Raw genomic sequence first — 18,173 nt, 5'->3', positions numbered from 1 at the left:
AAGTACACTTTCCCAGATCCCTACCCACTCCAAAGCCCCAGTGGCCCAAGGCTCCATCTACCCCCAGTTTCCACCTCCCTACTTCCCCTCTCTATTCCCCAACTCCCACACGCCCAGTTTAGTGTGATTTAATCTCTGTACTCAGTCCAGCTCTACTAAGATTATTTATTTAGTCCTAGTTCTATAGCCCTTTAGAAGATTAGGGAAAGCAGCCATTCCTCTCATTTTTAGCACCTAACCCACTTTGTCAAAGAGAATAACCCGGAATACCAAGGGATAGTTTTCTAGGATTTTCCCGTGAAAAAGGTCTGTAATCTAGAACCAAGGAGGTAGAATAACCATACCATTGCCCCCCATCTTACCTAACTATATTTAATTTTCCTTTTATTATGGCCTTACTCTACAGAAGTGAAATCGTTTGTTTCTTTTTTTCCTTTAAATTATATATTTGGAAAAAATCTGTAATTGAGTTTCCTCCTAATATCCTAATTGTTAAGCTGTATCATCTGTTGCAGAGATTTTTGCCTATGCGGCTACTTAAGAAATTGAACTGGATAAATGAAGTAGATGTTTTTCATACAGTGAAAATTAAAAAAAAAAAAATGATAATAATCTCATGAGTATCAGCTGTAAAAGAAACATGGAAGAAAGTTGGCAGAATTTGAACAATTTGACCAAAAGAGCAACATGATAAAAGTTTATTATTGCTGTATGAACTAACTAAATTTTTAGTCTGTTGTACAGTTAAACTCTTTAAAAGTATTATTATTTGTGTTAGTATGCATAGTTGAAATAACAGCGTGGTAACTATGATAATATAATAACACATTAGGATGATAAATCCTTGAGTAAATCAATCAATAGCGTGTATGTAGCAAATAAAATAGGAATCTGTCACATTATTTTCAGTGAAGTCAATCAAAAATGATGCATTTTCCTTACTGTCATTTTTAAAATTCTGAAAAAGATGACATTTTATTTCCCTACCAGAGCAAACAACTGTAAGTTTTAAAAAACGCTTGTTTTGATATCTGGGCTATATGAAATATTAAGGTTTTTGTAGCATCTAAGAAGGTTGTAAAACACAGAAGGTTTCACTTTTTCATGTGAATATATATCAGAAAGATTGACAAACCATAATAGTAATTTTTAACAGACTCTTTAATGATCAGCTTTTAAAGTTGAGATCTAGGAAAGTTCTCGATTAGAAAGTATATTTTAATTATCTGCAGTGTCCCTGCAGTGGTTGTGGAGTCAGGCGGAGGAAGGGTTCAGTCTTGGCTCACTCCCTTAACTAGTTCTGTGAAGTCGGCATGTTTCAACTTCTGTTTTCTCATCAGTAAACTAGGATCATTATACCTTACAGGTTGTGTGTGTGTGAGAACGAGAGAGAGAGAATTAAATAAAATGATGCATTAAATGCACCTAACTTAAAGCAATTAATATTAACTTAGTTTAACTTATTGCATTTTTATTACTATTCTTTCTTTCTGGAAGTTTATTCAAAGATAGTTTTGCCCCAAATTTTGGGAGAGATAGTTTTAAAAATAGATTTAAATGGCATGTAATTATTTGTAAGGAAAGGATCCAGGTGAATTCTAAAATCAGGAGTTTATTTGGGTAACAGTAATGGATCCCAAATGAATAAAGAAAGCGAGATGTCTTTTATTTTCTATTCTGCCTTTATTATGTGGAACTACCTCCAGTTATATTTTTGATAGCGTCTAAAATGAGACTCCCCAGCAATCCTTTTCTAGAAATTCTTAGTTTTTAAATACTGTTTACTTTGCTATGTGCCATTTCTTTTTTTCTCCAGCAAGCACAGCTCACAGAGGAAGTGGCTGTGGTTGGCAGGGCTCTCTCTAAATGTTTTGGGTTGGCTGATTTCTGTGGCCTCAGCACCTAAAACTACTCTTGTTCATTCAGCTTCAACAGTGGTCATCAGCATCCTCTTTGCAAGGAGGGCAAATGGCCCCATTGCCTTAGGACAGAACCAGAAGTCAGAAAGAAAACTGTTGTTTCAGCCCTGTGTGGTGGCCAGCTGGGCATTTGGGAGCAAGTCAAATTTTCTCTCTCTGTTCAGAGTGAGTAATTGCATTTGACTTTCCTCCTAGGTATATCATGAACCTTCTTTCCTAGGTGTTAGAGAAAGTTTATGTACAACACCAGAGTGTTAAGTAACATGTAGCACCTGTCTGTGTTAATGCAAAGGTAGCTTTTCTCTAACATCAGAAAATCTAGTTGGGTTTAAGAAAGCAGCCATGAGTGTCTGAAACAGGTTTTGCCACAAACTTAAACCTAAGGTTATCATTTATCATTTAAGACTAGATTGTAATGTTTATTTCTACCTCTCTCACTCCTCTTTTTTTTTTTTATCTTTAGACTTCAGGCTCGCATAGCTCACAGGATACAAGAACTGGAAAATCTGCCTGGCTCTTTGCCACCAGATTTACGAACCAAAGCAACCGTGGAACTGAAAGCACTTCGGTTACTCAATTTCCAACGTCAGGTAATACCTTTTCCTCAGCAAATCTGAGATGTGGGAAGGGGATGTAATTGTTGGAGATCTGTGTATCCTTAAGTATATTCAATATTATTATAAAGATATAAATTTAGTAAGATAGTGTATCTTTTAGACCAGCAGCACAGAGCTAAAAGTAGCAAAGATGAAGGTGCTTATTCTATTTTTCTCTTCTGTATATCAGCAACATTTTTTTTCTCCTGCATTATGGTTTACTAAGTCAGAGTCATGGCATTTTGTTACCACAGATGAAACCTTGAGAACAAATAAGGTAGCTCATGTTTGCCTTTATTACTCCAAAGAAAAACAAGGTAAGGTGGTAGATCAGAGCTTCTTTGTAAGCCCAAATGTCTATAATTCTAGCCTTGACCATGAAATAAATTTTAACGAATATGATACACACACTACTGAATTAATAGCTCCTCGTTGATAGAAATACATAAAACTGTGTTTTGTAACTGTTTATTTTTCATCACAATACAAGTTTAGATCACATCAGACCCGTATATTGACTAATCAGTGAATTATTATCTGTTGTTCCTGCTATGGTTTTCAGTAGTCACTGATTAATAAAAGCTAACATAACCATCTGTTTCAGAATTGCTAATTGCTAACTCAATAGGACACTAGTGGAATGAAATAGAGCTAATTTTCACTTTGGTGAGTTTTGTCTTATGGACCCAAAAGGTGCAGGTCTCCTGGTCTGTACGTAGACTCATTTAGCCAGACGGGAAAAGGAACCCTTCATCTCCAGTCAGATGGGTTTGTTTGCTTAAGGTCTCAGGACATGCAAAATGAATTATTAATGAATGAAAGTAGTGTGAAAGTATTGAATTACATGACTTGGTTTGTTGGAGGATGCGATTAAAATCACAAGGCCACCCTACTTGCTATTGTCATATGAACTTGGGAGTTACATTTGCCCGTTGGTTATAATATCACAGGAGTGCATCGGTATGGCTGGGTGCTCCTTGGCCATAGGTTTGTGGGAGTAGATTAGAGTTTAAATTTTTTTTTTTTAAATGAAAAATTACAGAAGAAAACTTCTCTGAGTTTCATTTACTTCTTTCTTGTAGGTGACTTCATAACATACGTCGATAAAGTGTTAACATGTTGTTAAAAGAATATTGTCCACGTATATTTTTAGGAATAAGATCAGCTTCACTATGATCTAATTTTTGTTTGCTGTTATTGAAAAATCTGTTATCTATGAAGTTTCCTAATGGAATTAACTATAATTGGTGCTGATTTCAGATTCAATTGAATTATTATTTTAATGTTTATTCCCATCACCTACTATCACATAGTATTTAATATGGATGAGTTAACATATTTATGATAATCTAAAAGAAGTTCACAATATAGTATAAAATTTGAATATCTTATATAGAATATCATTGTTAGGAGTGGGAGGGAAGCCAAAACTAGTATTTCCCATCTCTTATAGGAGACCATGAATTAACGTTGTTTGAGTATCTGCTGCTATTGTACATGAACAGGAAATAACCCTTTTATTCTTTTTGCAGAGCAGCATTAAAGTTCATCTTTAAACACAAAAAGAATGTTAGTATGGCATTCAAAGCGTAAACAATTTTTAAAGCTTATTAACTGACTAGTATCATTAGAATAATTAAATGGAATGAATCAACTTATTTGAAATGCAGGACATCATCTACTTTTTTGTTGTTTTTATGTTTCAGTTCTGTAATGGCTTTTTTCCCCTGAATTATTTAGAAAGAAAAGTTGTGCCATCTTTGAAAATACCACATACATTTGGTATGATTTAGTCTCTTCGTTTACTAAAAGGCCATCCATGGTTGAGAAACTTATAGAGTCCCCCATCCTGCTCCACTAAATAGAAACGAGAGAAGAGTACGGTTCAGGAGCCTGGACCCCGTTTGGGGAGGCTCTCTAACTGTTTCCCTCTTGACAGCTGAGACAGGAGGTGGTGGCCTGCATGCGGCGAGACACAACCCTCGAGACGGCTCTCAACTCCAAAGCGTACAAACGGAGCAAGCGCCAGACCCTGAGGGAGGCCCGCATGACGGAGAAACTGGAGAAGCAGCAGAAGATTGAACAGGAGAGGAAGCGCCGGCAGAAACACCAGGTGCTTGGGCCTGGGCTTTGCATTTCCTCATGTGGACAGTGATGTCCGACTAAGTAATTGGGTGGAGTCAGAACGACTGAAAAATGTGCCATTTTGGGTGGAGGGGGGAACACAGAACAGAGAAGTTCCTTGCAGCGTACATAGTCTGACCACTTCGTTTTATAGATGAGAAAACTTAGGCCAAGCCAGGTAAGTGGGCTTTCTTAATTCTAATAGGTATCACCTTCATCATCCATGGAAAGCTACTGACTGGATAGGTTTCCTAGAGCAAAATCCTGGGGGAATTGGAGAAGAAAAAAGAAAACAAAAAGTTATTTTTATAACCAATATAAATATGCTTTCTTCGAAGGGCCCAGTTGGAGGTTTCACAGGGGCAGATATTTAAAAACATTCCTTTTTGGGAGTTTGGAAATATTTTGATGTAGGATTTGATTTTGTGTCATAATCCTATAAATTATGTAAATTATGTTTGTTTTTCTGTGCTTAATTTAGTGCCTAGCTTAGTTTCGTTTATAAAAAAATGTTGGATTTTTATTGTTAAAAAGGGTACACATTTCCCCCTCCTTTATTTAAGAAGTGTACAAAAATTATGTATGGAGATTTTAGCTCCCTATCAAACCTTCAGTCACAATTCTAAGGTTTTTAAATTATAAAATTACAGCAGAAGAAACATTACTTTTGTAACGTAATTCTTGCTGAAAATACCCACCTCCCTCAGGTTTATTTGTGAGTGATGGATTGGCTTTTTATTTTGTCATCACCATTTTATAGGTCTCTCTCCATTTTGATCTTTTCATTTTCATGTGGCCACACCCTCAAAGTTTCAGAGACTTCTCTTCCAAAGGCTGGCACCTATATAACCTGGAGAGGTCATGTTTCCCACTGGCTCCGTAGCCCACACCTCAGCTATGGAGGCATGCCAGGGCACCTATCCTAAAATAGTCCAAAGTTTCTAGTATTTCATTGTTGTTAAACACGCACTGAGAGACTTCTTGGACTACACTGAAACCTCATAGGACATTGGAAAATGGATTTTAAGTATTCCTTTCTCCCCTCCTTTGGATCCTTTAGGAATACCTGAACAGTATTTTACAACATGCAAAAGATTTTAAAGAGTACCATCGCTCTGTGGCTGGGAAGATCCAGAAGCTTTCCAAAGCCGTGGCAACTTGGCATGCCAACACTGAAAGGGAGCAGAAGAAAGAGACAGAGCGGATCGAAAAGGAGAGAATGCGCAGACTGATGGTAAGGGGCCCACCCACCTCCAGGAATCCAGGAAAATGCTCCCCTCACATCCTTTTCTGTATGGAGAATGCTAACTATACCATAGTAGAAGAAGAAAGTAAAAGCTGCTTATCAAATATATGAATATGTTCCTTTGAACTTCATGGTGATAGTGTGAAAACATCCTGTCTTTCCTAGACAATGCATACCACAAATCTTGGGCTACAGCTGTCGAGTATAGTATTGTCATGTCCTAGCGTAGATTGCTGTTCAGATTATAGCTTCTCATGTAAAGGCAGGCACTATATTTCACAGGAGTTTTAATAACCGGATCTGGAAGGATGGAGATGGCCGTTTTTTTCTTTTTTTTAAATATTGCCTCTTTGAGACTAATGGCATGAGTTGTTTTGAATGAATATCTCATTATATTGTGTCTTGGAATCTAAGGTCTCTTTTTGGGGGGAAGCCCTTGTCTTTTTGTAATGGCAGAAAATTTTTCACACAGTGTAAAAAGTGATTTTTAAGTCAATTTTGAAATGTTGCTTTTTTTGTTTATAGCCGGAGTATTGTCAAAGGCTATTCAGGGATCATTATTTTTACACTGTTATTTTTAATGGATATATAACCAAAAAGGATTGGTTTATATCATTGGCCTGTGTATTTTGGTTTTATTGACCTTTTTGTTTTATTACTTTTGGAATTGAACCTCAGAGCACAACATGGACTTTACAAAAGTGTATGTGATCTATAGTGATAGGAGACTGTACCTAGGACATAATGCCTAATTACTGCATGAAGATAAAGTCATTAGCTTCAGCCCATAGTTCTATCTTGGGAATATTCTAAGTGACACTGTTTTCCTTGCTGGTCTTAATGGCTTTCATTTTGTTTTCATTAATTTTTTGGATTCCAGAGAGTAAACACCATATTTTAAAGGGCTCCGTGTCCAGGTGCTACTAAATCTTGCAATCTTCTCCTGCCTCCCTCTCCTTTTTTTGAGAAAGAGAAGACTGCCCAAGAAATTTCTAACTAGCTAGGGAGACCATTTTATAGTAATCTGAGCAGTAAGCAGTCAAATTTGTCTGATTTAACTGAAGTGAAACTATATTAGAACTTCAGTAACAGATTGGTTTGACACTAATGATTAGGCATTTGCAAACCATTAATTTTTGCAATTAAATGATGGAATATACAGATAACAGAGAAACTGAAGTTTTTATCACTCTTTCTTCAAGTGAGATCAACCATAACCAAAAGCAATTAGAGTTATAATAGCATTTGAAGTTCATGCTCATCCACGGGGCACACAGCAGCTAGACTAAGTGATGAAACTGCTGTCACTTGGGCAAATACTGGAGTGACACCCCTGGACTAAAGATCCAAAGCTTTTCTGTAATAGAGCTGCCTCTTAAAGATTTTGTGGTGTGTTCCTTTTATTCTGCATCACATGAGGAAAATATTTTTGAGATGTCCTTCTACTGGGACATATAAAAAAAGATTTCTCTTGAAATGGCTCAGAATACATCAGAATTTTTATTTCATTTAACCTCATAATGTTGCTTAATGGGAAGTGGAGGTGGGATTTATCTGTTTTATTGCTCAGTGGTATCAGACTTCAGGTGCTAAATGACTTATCCCCAGTCACCTAGGCCCATAATGTAGTGCCAATCTGTGTTAAAAATCCCCCTGATTTGACTTTTCCTATCAACCACAATGTTTGTAATGCTTCTAAGTATAAGAAGTTACTTGTTCAATGCCCATATGGTTTTTTGCCTTTATCGAAATATTTGTGAATGAACGGATATTATATCTGGAATTTGATTTAAGACAATCCAGTTTGAGATTGTGGGGAGGACTTTGGGGGAAGGGTAATAATGAGACAGGAGTCATCATGAGTTAATTTTTGTTGCTTGGAGTTAATAATATGAGAGATTATTCTATTCTCTCTACTTTTGATTATATTTGAAAATTTCCCAAAGTTAGGAATAAACTTCAAATGGTGCATTGTCAAATTTTAATTTTTTGTACAGTTAAAGAAACACAGATGAACAAAAAGTTGACAAAGAGTTCTTGGTCCCAGCACATAGTGTGGCTGTGTGTCCTGACTTTGCCGTGAACCCAGTGTCCTGGGACATAGGCATCACACTTGTGCGGGTGTGAGAACTCGTGCAGCCTGGAAAATCCAATGTGCCGCACTCACCACCAGTCAAACTTCAGACTGTCGAGGGGAGGGAAGAGGGAGGAATGGTGTTGTGTGCACATTTTTATTATACTCTGATCGCACTTTTCTTTCTTAACAGGCTGAAGATGAAGAGGGCTATCGAAAACTAATTGATCAAAAGAAAGACAGGCGATTAGCTTACCTTCTGCAGCAGACCGATGAGTATGTGGCCAACCTGACCAGCCTGGTTTGGGAGCACAAGCAAGCCCAAGCAGCCAAAGAGAAGAAGAAGAGGAGAAGGAGGAAGAAGGTGAGTGCCCTCCTGGTGGCCACTGGGTCTGGGGTGTGTGGTCAGGAGCCAGCTTAAGGTACGTATTGTTCTTTAATAAATACTCCCTAGCACACTAATGCAAGGCTTAGATGATTGAATTACAAAAATCGCTTGCTTATGTAAAAGGATATGACATGAAAGAGTTGATTAGGCATACTAAGGCAGCAGATTGGAGATGAGGGCGTAATGGGTAGGCTGTATTAAATGGAAACAATGCAGTTCATATTTCCATTGTTTCATACAGAATTTAAAAATTAAATGAACCTGGTCAATAGGAAAAGGAAAAACACAGGCATAAATAAGTGTGTACTTAAGTGGAATGGTAGTGTGGCAGGGGACTGTTCAGTTGAGAAACTGGAGTGAAAATTAAGAATAAAATGCAGTGTACAGATTGAAAAAAAGCCAGAGAAAGATGTAAGATATAGCTTTGGGGTACTTTTGGGACAAATTTCAGCCTCTTTATTTGGACAGACAGCAATGCCAAAATTGTTCATTGAGTTTAGCTGCCCTGTGTCACACGAGGTCAGAGTTTTAGGTGATTATAGAAAACAATAGCCTTATGTAAAATGAGTTCTAATTATCATGAGAAGTGAAGGGTAAGATTTAGAATTTCTGCTCTGCAGATAGTCTATCACAACTCAAGAGTAACAAACATACTAGTGTAGGTCTGTGAATATATCTCCTCTTTGAAGCTAAGTAGTCTGGTAATTTAGTTCTTGGTTTTTTGTTTTCATGGTAAATTCTGATTGGCCCAGGTACAAACATCAACAGCAAGTCTTCCTCAGAATTGTGAAGATTGAGGGTTGGTAGCACATAATCATTTATTCTCTGCACCGAATAATTGAACAAAATGTTTTTCCAAAAATAATTAATTTCATGGCTCCTGAATTCTCATACTTGTTTCATAATTAAGAAGGAAGGATAAATGATTGAGAAGGTGCCTTCCTGCACCTGGCTTCTTTAGCATAAGATAGCTTCCCTTATTGTGAAGATGAACAAGGGATGACTCAGGGCTTGGATTTAGACATTTCAGTGGTGAGGAATACCTCATTTTCTTGTCAAGATAGCATTATAGACTTTGCAGAATTTCAGCTGCCAATTTCTGACTTAAAAAGATACTTTCAGAGTTCATGAAGAGCAGCACATAGGCAAACAGATACAATTCTGTCATATTCCATATGTGGATCCCATGAAATGCTAGTTTTAGTTTTTCCTCATCCAGTCATGTATTTTTGCGGAGGTTATTACAAAAAGGTCATTGTTAGTGTTTTTAGTATTTAAGTTCATATTCTACCTTTCATTGTGAGTAAAAGCTAATGGCCCAGATTTGAGCATCCAGCTTATAATTATTACATTCCTGCCATAGTATTAGACAGTTATATCATCATAGGCAAAGAAAGATATATAATTGAGTGGTAATGATTATGCCTTTATTTTTGTGTTAATCTGTACAGAGAGGCAACCAGTCACAATATTTTTCATGGTGCTGCCAACTCTGCATGATCTATACTTTGGCTCTCTACCTCCAAACTCTTGCCTTTAGGTTTGCTAATAACACTTATTCTATTTTATGCATTTGCTCAACAAACATTAATTGAACACTTACTATGATCTAGGCAGTATGCTGGATGCTGGGGGAGAATGTGTAATGGTGAGGAAAAGCACTCTTGCCTTTTCTCTCAATTTAATCAGAAAAAGAGGGCACAGACAGGTAGACATTAATCAAATATGGACCTAAATATATAATTATAAACTGTGATGAATGATGTGAAGGAAATACTGTGAGTCACGTTGGGCATAAGGCCTGATTTCCCGGCAAACGAGAGACAATCCCAAGCACCTCCTGTCTGCTTTGTGGATATCTCCTGGCATCTCTCGTTGATGATCTCACATGGTCGAATGTGTAGAATTATTGGTTCATTATCAGCCCTTGACCTCTTCCCTGGCATGCTCTCAGGATGCCTAGCATTTGAGCCCTCGTTGCCCTCTGGAGAAATGGGACAAAGAAGGTAAAAAAGAAAAAAACAAAAAAAACTCAAAAAAACTGGGCCCCTTCCTAGTCTTTCCTGAAAACTGTCTCTTTCATGGGGCTTTGAGACTTAGTTCAAAGTGAGTCACCCAATTCCTGGTTGCACCTTTACACCGATGCAAAGAAAATGGATGCTTTCAAAGGTTGATTCTTTGACACTTTGGATTATCTGGAGTTTTTCTTCCCTCCATTAGAGTGAATGATTGAGAGTTGCTTGTTCCAATTTCTCTGTTGGGGAGAGGAACTACGACCGGAAACTTAAAAATTCTGTGCTGTCCCTTTCAGTCTTTTTCCCATAGAATTGCATATCATCATGTACCCATCTACATTTTTTAATTAAGAAAGTCATCAATAAATCTTTGTTTTGAGAAAAGCTTTTTTGCCCAGTGAACTTACGGCATTGAGCTAGTAGCAACATTTGTAAGACAATTAAGATACTCGAAGAACTGTGCTATTAAAGATGAGTATGATTGACCTTGTAATTTAATTGGAAAGGGGTTACTTTTTACTTTGTGTTAAACTCATGTATAATTAAAAAAATAGCCCTAATGTAAAAGAGAAGGCCTTTTCCCCCCTTGGGGAGTTTATTGTGTTTAATTGTTGTTAGTCAATAATATAGTGGGGTTCCTTTAACCTGTCACGACCTTGTTTAATTTTCTTTTCTCACCATTAGAACCATTTCTATGAAGTATACATTTATAAATCATTCTCAAACTTCCCCTTCTCAGCCTGGTCTTCCATTAATACTTTGAAATGGAAGAAAAAGAAGTAAACTCTATGTATCTTCTTAAATGTTAGAGAAGGAATAATTTTTAAGGAATTGAAATACTTAATTGTATGAAACCGGTATCTACGATATGACAGGATGAATGCGCTATTATGTGCACTGATTGTGACTCTGAGGTCCCTGTCCTCTGCCGTGATTGTTCTCTAATCTACTGGATGACTACAGGATAAAAAGGGGAATGGGGTTCGCTAAAGCCACTGGGTGTATACAAATAGGATAGAACATGCTAAATTAGAAAAGTGGACCACTGTCCAAATCATGTTAGCGCAGTCTTTTAAATCCACAGCAGCATAAGAAAACATATCATACTAACTTGCTCTTATTCTCTTGTAGGGTATTTCATTCAAAGATACATTATCTAGTGCTCTAGTCTCCTGATCTGCCAGAAGGTGATAAGAGCAGTACCTACATCCTAGATTTGTTAGAGTTACGTGGAAAAGTTTGTCTAAAGCATTTAGAGCGCTCCCTGGCAGATAATAGGTGCTCAGTAAGTCATAGTTATTTTATAAGGCAATTCTGTGGTATAAATTTAGGATCATGGTTGCTGAAATTTGGTTATAGGTTTTGTTGGAAATGAAATCTTCTTTTTCCCCTTATTGTATATTCTCTGTGATGTTGAGTAAATAAATAGCCATGATTTTTTCTAGTTAAGAATCACCTGGATATTGTCTTTGGGGACAGTGACAGGTTCTTTGACTATTGACACATGCAGTAGGAAATGAAGATTTATTGTTTGGGGTGGACTCTGCTTACCCCTTCCTCCCCCACTTCTACAAAGAGAATTTGTAATTATATGATCTCTAATTTGGAATAGTTTCTGGTGATAATAAGGTATTTTTCACAAGGTTTAGGGTGTATTTTTTCTTACGCTGTGGTTAGGAGCCCAGGCTACCCCCTGTCCTGAACCTACTGCTTAGGAGTCTCGCCATTTCAGGGGTTCAGCTTCCCAAGCTGTTGACTTCAGGCCAAAAGTAAATATTTCATTCCCTCTTTCAAATCTTGCAATGGGGTATATACCAGCAGAACTATGCCCTTGTTATTTATTTGTGACATTTCTTGGAAACCAATGATACTAATAGGAACCTACTCAGAGAACCCATGGGGGAACGCCGTGCCAGAGCTTTTTCATGGTGGTGTTTGCTTTTCTTTCTGAAAGTTCTTTTGTCCTCTCTCTCTCTCATCAACCATGATTATGAGTAAATCTCAGGACTGGGATGTTTTAGAGGAGGACCTTTCCATCATAATGTATGGATCAATATAGTAATAGGAAATACGTTTTTATCCTTTTTAATATCAAAAAAATCAGAAAAGCCTTTTGGTATAATTTTGGGGGAAAAGGGCATCAGATGCAAAGTAGTAATATTGTTGAGACATTCATTTTAAGTTCCAGTTGCTCTCCAATTTTTCTCAATTCTTTTCTCTTATGTTTTCCTCAGAGATGCAGGTTTTCTCTATAAGGAGATTTTCGTAGGTAAATCTGGGTATTTGAGTGTAGCAACTGTTGTAAAGATAGGTGAACACAGTGCCATAATGATTAGATTTATATGATTAGCTCAGTGTCAAAATGGGTGAAACTAGAGGTTTGGATCAAAGTCCTGCTTAACTGGATTGACCAGTTTACTTGAGTCAAAATGTTAGAATTGGTTTTCTCTGCAAGGCACAACCAATGTGCAATTTCCTGTTAATTTGATATTCTTGGGTATTTTTTATTGTCTGATCACCTATCTTAATGCTCAAAGGTCTGCTTAAATGACAGTAAAAATAACCCAAGTGGTTTCTGAAAGCTTAGTTTTTCCATTGAAACAGAACGAGTTTCTGCCAGCACATTTGAATGTTGTTTCAGCATATTATAACAGCACCTGCTGGGGGATAAAGTGCATTCACTTTAAAATATAGATTGTAAAATATTTGCTATAAAACTGTTTCTTTACAAAATGAGGCTGTTTGTGGCCTATGTCGTGGTAATCTAAATAAAATGTCCCATTGAAGTTTATTTTCTTGAGTTCAGCTTAAATAGGATTTTCATGTTAGGGGATTTCTTTCCCTCCTTGGCCCTATCATTGATTATTTTATGTAGCTTCTGCAAGGACGACACGTAGCCTTTCACATAGCTTTGTTCCTGAACATTTCTAAATGGAATGTATGAGTTGACGTTGGCCTTGGAAATTAGGACCCCAAATTGTCTTTAGGTATGAGTAATTTGTTTCATATTCCCTTCCATGACTAGGCTAATTACCCTCCTTCTTTTCTCCATGAGCATAATGAGTTCCAAACTTTGCAGGTAGGAAGAAGCCAGTACAAAGTTCCTTTAGCCCTGATTAATGGATGAACTTCAGTGTTTTGTTTTGTTTTGCTGTTAATTGATGGAAATAAGCTCAGGCATCAGCCAGTAATATTGATGTGTTTATAATCAAATGATACAGATAACTAGATGTGAACATTTCTCAGGCAGGAGGAGACACAGTAGCAGCTGCCATGTCAGCACCAGGCCATTTCACCAGATGTTCAGAGACTGTCAAAGTGTAGCTCAAACAGTAGCACCAGTCACAATTTGTTTGGAGTTAATCTTGAAACACAAAAAGGTGTTTTTGTATTGTTTTGTTTTTTGGGGAGAAGAGAGGGAAGGAATAAAGTATCAGCTTGATGTGTAAAGGTGAATTTACGAGAAAGCACACCAACCAGAAACCTTCACCAACCTGAAAGAATCCAAAGCATGATGGGAGAACTTGGCATCTCTTGCATAGAGTAGACTGCCACCTGGCTTCCACCTCATATAATAACATAGCCAAATTGGATGTTAAGTACAGGGCAAGCAAGAGAAGTCTCACAGAATGCCAGTTCAATTGGGAATTGTGTTCTTAACTATTTTGATTTGTAAATATATTGGTACCTAATTACAATAATAATAATATTTCATTGAGCATAAGCATTGCTCGTGGTGCTTACATTTATTCATTTATTCACCAAATATTTAGTGCCTTTTAAGTGCTAGGCGCCCTTGTAGGTGTGAGAATACATGAGTGAACAAAATAGACAAAAATCCCTGACTTTGTAACCTTATGAAGCAGTTTTCAGACAATGCTATAGCCAGTCTTGTATAGACATAAAAGAATAGCCCTCGGACTGCTGTCGATTCTTTCACATTGTGAAGATTGACGCTCGCGGTGCCCATTACATGTGACATTGGGTTGTAGATTCTGAGATAGTGGCTCAGTCCTGCAACAGCCCTATGAGGTGGTAGGGACTGTTACTGCCTTTAATTTATAAAACAGGGAACCAAGACACAAAATGATTTGCTCAAGATCAAACAGCAAAGGTTTCTTGCATTTAGTGGCACAACTGGGATTCAAATGCAGGTTGCCTAATTCCAGAACGAAATTTCTTAAATCTAATATTACATAGCTTCTCAAGTTTGAATTAGTAGAATTTTTAAAGTCATTTTGGAGGATTTTAAGTAATGGAAGGGCCTGATTATGAGGCAATTTTTAGATAACACGCTTGCTAGTCTATAGCATATTCATAGAAGAATATCCTTAGAACAGTTTTGATTCTATTATTTATGGTCCTTCAAGCTTTTTAATGTACTATTCATTGAAATGGTGATCCAGTTCTAGTAGCTAGATACTGGAAATTGGCTTATTCATTGTCTCCTTTGATTTTCTTTGTTGGCTAAATTTGTAGCTTATTTCTAATTTATATGGAAAGAATGGTGGGATTAATTGACTTTCTCCCATTAATTAAAACAGTTGCCTGAGTATAGTGCCTGAGAATTCCAAAAATGGAAACTTCAGGGGTTGGTAGCAGGGATGGTTCTTTTCTGAGCATTTCTGCCATTGTTCTCTGTGTTTTTAGCCTAGACAGGAACTGGCACTTTTCGATACTGATCATTCCTTTTGAGCTTGCAAACATTTTAACTCTGGGGTGGCATAAACAGAAAATTAAATTCTCTAGAAATCATAACCAAAGGGAGCATTTCATTTCCTACTCTTTGGTGCCTTGTGCTTTGGCATACACACATGCATCTATTTTTGCATGATAATTATAAAAGAACTTCAAAATTTTCAAACATTTATGGAAACGGCATTTCTGCAGTATGGACAAAAGGCTGGATTTTAAATAAAACATTTTCTATAAAAGCTGTTTTGTCAAGAGACAATTGAGTTATTTTCACGGAAAGCAAAAATGTATTATATAATTAATGCCTTAAATAAACAAAGTGGAGTTAACATTGATTCTGTATCATTATATATTGTTAATTAACTAAAGGGCCCAGGGGAGGAAAGCTCATTTTCTTAAATGTCTTGATAAAGCAAATGACTAAAGTTGTTTTCTCTCATTATACTACTCAGAAGTAGTATAGCTTTCCAGCAATAACTTTAAAATAAGGATTCTGTAAAGATAATGTTAAAGATTTCACTTGTCAAAGAGGTCATTATAAATGTAAGAAATTTTGGACTGTTTTGTGTGTATTACAGATGAGACTCTTTTGGGTATATACAAAATGTGACATAACCTTAGCTTTCCCTTTAGGCTGTCTTTGAGGCAGAGTGGTTAATGGACTAAGATATTGGAATATTTAAGAAATAGTAGATGACAGAAGTTTTCATGCGATCACAGTATCTGCATCAAGTTTCCCCATATACCCACTGTGGAAATACTGTATATTATGAAATCCCATTAAGAAGAATAAAAAACATTCAGAGAATTCACAAAATTTTGTATCATTTTGTATTTTTATGACTCAAGAGCAATTTAGAGTTTATTCTCAATGGACGTTTTTAGAAAACTTGCTAAGGGAATAGGAAAGTTGAGCTCATTACATCAGTATTTGTCTTCATAGTGCCAAACACAAGAACATTTCAGATTCTGACCTCTCGGTGCTGCCATGTCTTAAGCTCTTTGGATCCTAGAAGACACAATTCACAGATCTCTAATGTCCTGACCTTGAATCACATCTGGCTTTAAGTAACTCTCTGCATGTTGCTAATAAAACACATACTTTGTTTTAGATAATGAAAAGAAATAAAAATAAAAAGCATTGATACTTCATCTTTGTTAGGTGACAATGGGTAGTAATGGAATGCTGTTACATACCCCAGAGTTACCATGAAGTTCTTCCTGTACCCATCTTCCAGGTTGACTGGTAACATTTGACACATTGTTGTTTTACAGAAGGCTGAAGAGAATGCAGAGGGAGGAGAGTCTGCCCTGGGTCCAGATGGAGAGGTGAGGGATTTTTGCATCCATTTTTATTGTGTTCTGCTCTCTGAGTCCCTGCCATACCTTGCAGTACCATTGTCTATGTATACTAATTTTATTTTTACTCAGCTCTTTATTTTTAAATGAAAATACTAGTACATTAGTATAGTAGAACATTAGGATAGTATAAAAGGGACTGAAAAGTAATCTGCTTCCTTCTCAGACTGCCAGTCAACTGATATTAAATTTCTTGTGTACCATTCCAGAATTTTCTGTGCACATAAAAGCATATGTTTATGCATACTTAGAATGTATAAAACTCTTAGTTCTATAATTACATTTGCCCAGTAAATGACACAGAAGCATAAACTATGACCCTTTTTCCTTGGTTTATAACTAATTTAAAATTATAAAACTCCATAAGCCAAACAGTTCACATAATCAGTTAACTTAATTTTTTGACATCTTCTATAGGCTTACAGTGTAGCTTCTATTTGTAGATTCATTAGCATGTTCCTATATTTTATTTTCTAGTATTTCTAATATTCTCCCAAATCATGAAAATACAATTACTCATTTACCAGATTTTTTCCCCCTCTGGAACTCAAGATTCTATACTAATGATTCACATGAGGGTCATAGCCACAGAGCAGGGTGGGAAGGGAGTTTGTTTCAAGCTGCCTTCTCCTCTCACAGATTTGGATAAACCCGCTCAAAGTTTGGATAGGTGGAGGGTTGCCTCTTCTCAGTCCAGAATCACTGTGCATGTGACATGTATTGTGGGTGTGAACAGCCTGGATGCAGAAGAAAGGTTGAAACCCCTATTTTATGCAGAAACTTCTTGAACAATAAATGTTGCTTAACCACCATAATCCATCACAAGGAAAGAAAGGATCGGGATAAATTTCTAATGTGTAAGAAACAATCATGAGCTGTTATGGGGGAAGAATACTATATATATATATTAGAGCACTTAGAAACACTCTAATTTGTAAAAGCCCTGCCTTACCTAAGCACACTTCACATCGGTCTGTAATTAACAAGCACAGGAGGAGAGATTTAAAATGTTAGTGTGATAGCACTCTTATCTCTTATTTTCTCTTGAGAAAATAACCTACACATCTTGGGCCTGTGACATACACCTTTTTTTTCTTTTAATCTTAGCACATTGTGTTCTGTTTGCCGAAGTTGGCGAAGTGGACATCTTACTCAGTTTGTTTGGAAATAATATTCTTACTACACTCTGCTGTGTTCATTCAGTGCCTGTGCCAACGTTTTAATTCCAGCTACCGTCAATCCCAATTTTCTTTGAGGCATGGCATCTAAAGCAATAAAACAAACTGTACTATAATAGTTCAAGACCATGGAATATGATTTTTCCAATGGAGATGATAGCGAATGGTAGATTGCATTCTACGTGAGCGTGTAGGAGATGTTTTACGTTAATGAGGAAGAGGCTTCATCTTGGCGTGCAAAGTAATGTTCACGACCTCTACTTTAGCACATGTAAAATAAAAAAACGATAGTCTGGAGTAAGACTTTTTTTTTTTTCCAAAGGTTTCTTTTTGTGGCTAATCACTAATATATTGTTTTTTATTCTGATACCACTTTGTTGAGGGATACGAGGGAAAGAACCAATTTGGGGAGGAGTCATTTCCTATTAGATATAGAAGACAACCTACAGGATACTGTTTTTCATATCATTTTTATTTAACTCCAAATAAAAACAATTTAGGAAAAATTCTTTGGAATTGACGAATAGTCTAAACATCAAATTTTATTACTTTTAAGGGGATAGATAACTTGAACCTCTC

The 18,173-nt window shown here is 36.6% G+C and overlaps 1 protein-coding gene across 1 annotated transcript in view; it reads left to right on the top strand.

Moving 5' to 3' along the window:
• The first annotated feature begins 2,360 nt into the window (after positions 1 to 2,360).
• SMARCA2 (SWI/SNF related BAF chromatin remodeling complex subunit ATPase 2) overlaps positions 2,361 to 18,173 on the top strand; it is a 122,029-nt gene continuing 106,216 nt past the window's right edge. Inside the window, exons 1-5 of the mRNA XM_039887353.1 lie at positions 2,361 to 2,509; positions 4,455 to 4,628; positions 5,700 to 5,873; positions 8,153 to 8,323; positions 16,333 to 16,386. Of these exons, the coding sequence (XP_039743287.1) occupies positions 4,479 to 4,628; positions 5,700 to 5,873; positions 8,153 to 8,323; positions 16,333 to 16,386 (549 nt within the window). The 5' untranslated portion in view covers positions 2,361 to 2,509; positions 4,455 to 4,478. The remainder of the gene's footprint in view (positions 2,510 to 4,454; positions 4,629 to 5,699; positions 5,874 to 8,152; positions 8,324 to 16,332; positions 16,387 to 18,173) is intronic.

The sequence above is a fragment of the Pteropus medius genome, unplaced genomic scaffold (assembly GCF_902729225.1).
Source record: "Pteropus medius unplaced genomic scaffold, Ma_sr-lr_union100, whole genome shotgun sequence".
Classification (NCBI taxonomy): domain Eukaryota; kingdom Metazoa; phylum Chordata; class Mammalia; order Chiroptera; family Pteropodidae; genus Pteropus; species Pteropus medius.
Note: the sequence above shows the minus strand (reverse complement) of the source record. Positions and strands in the feature narration are given on the sequence as shown.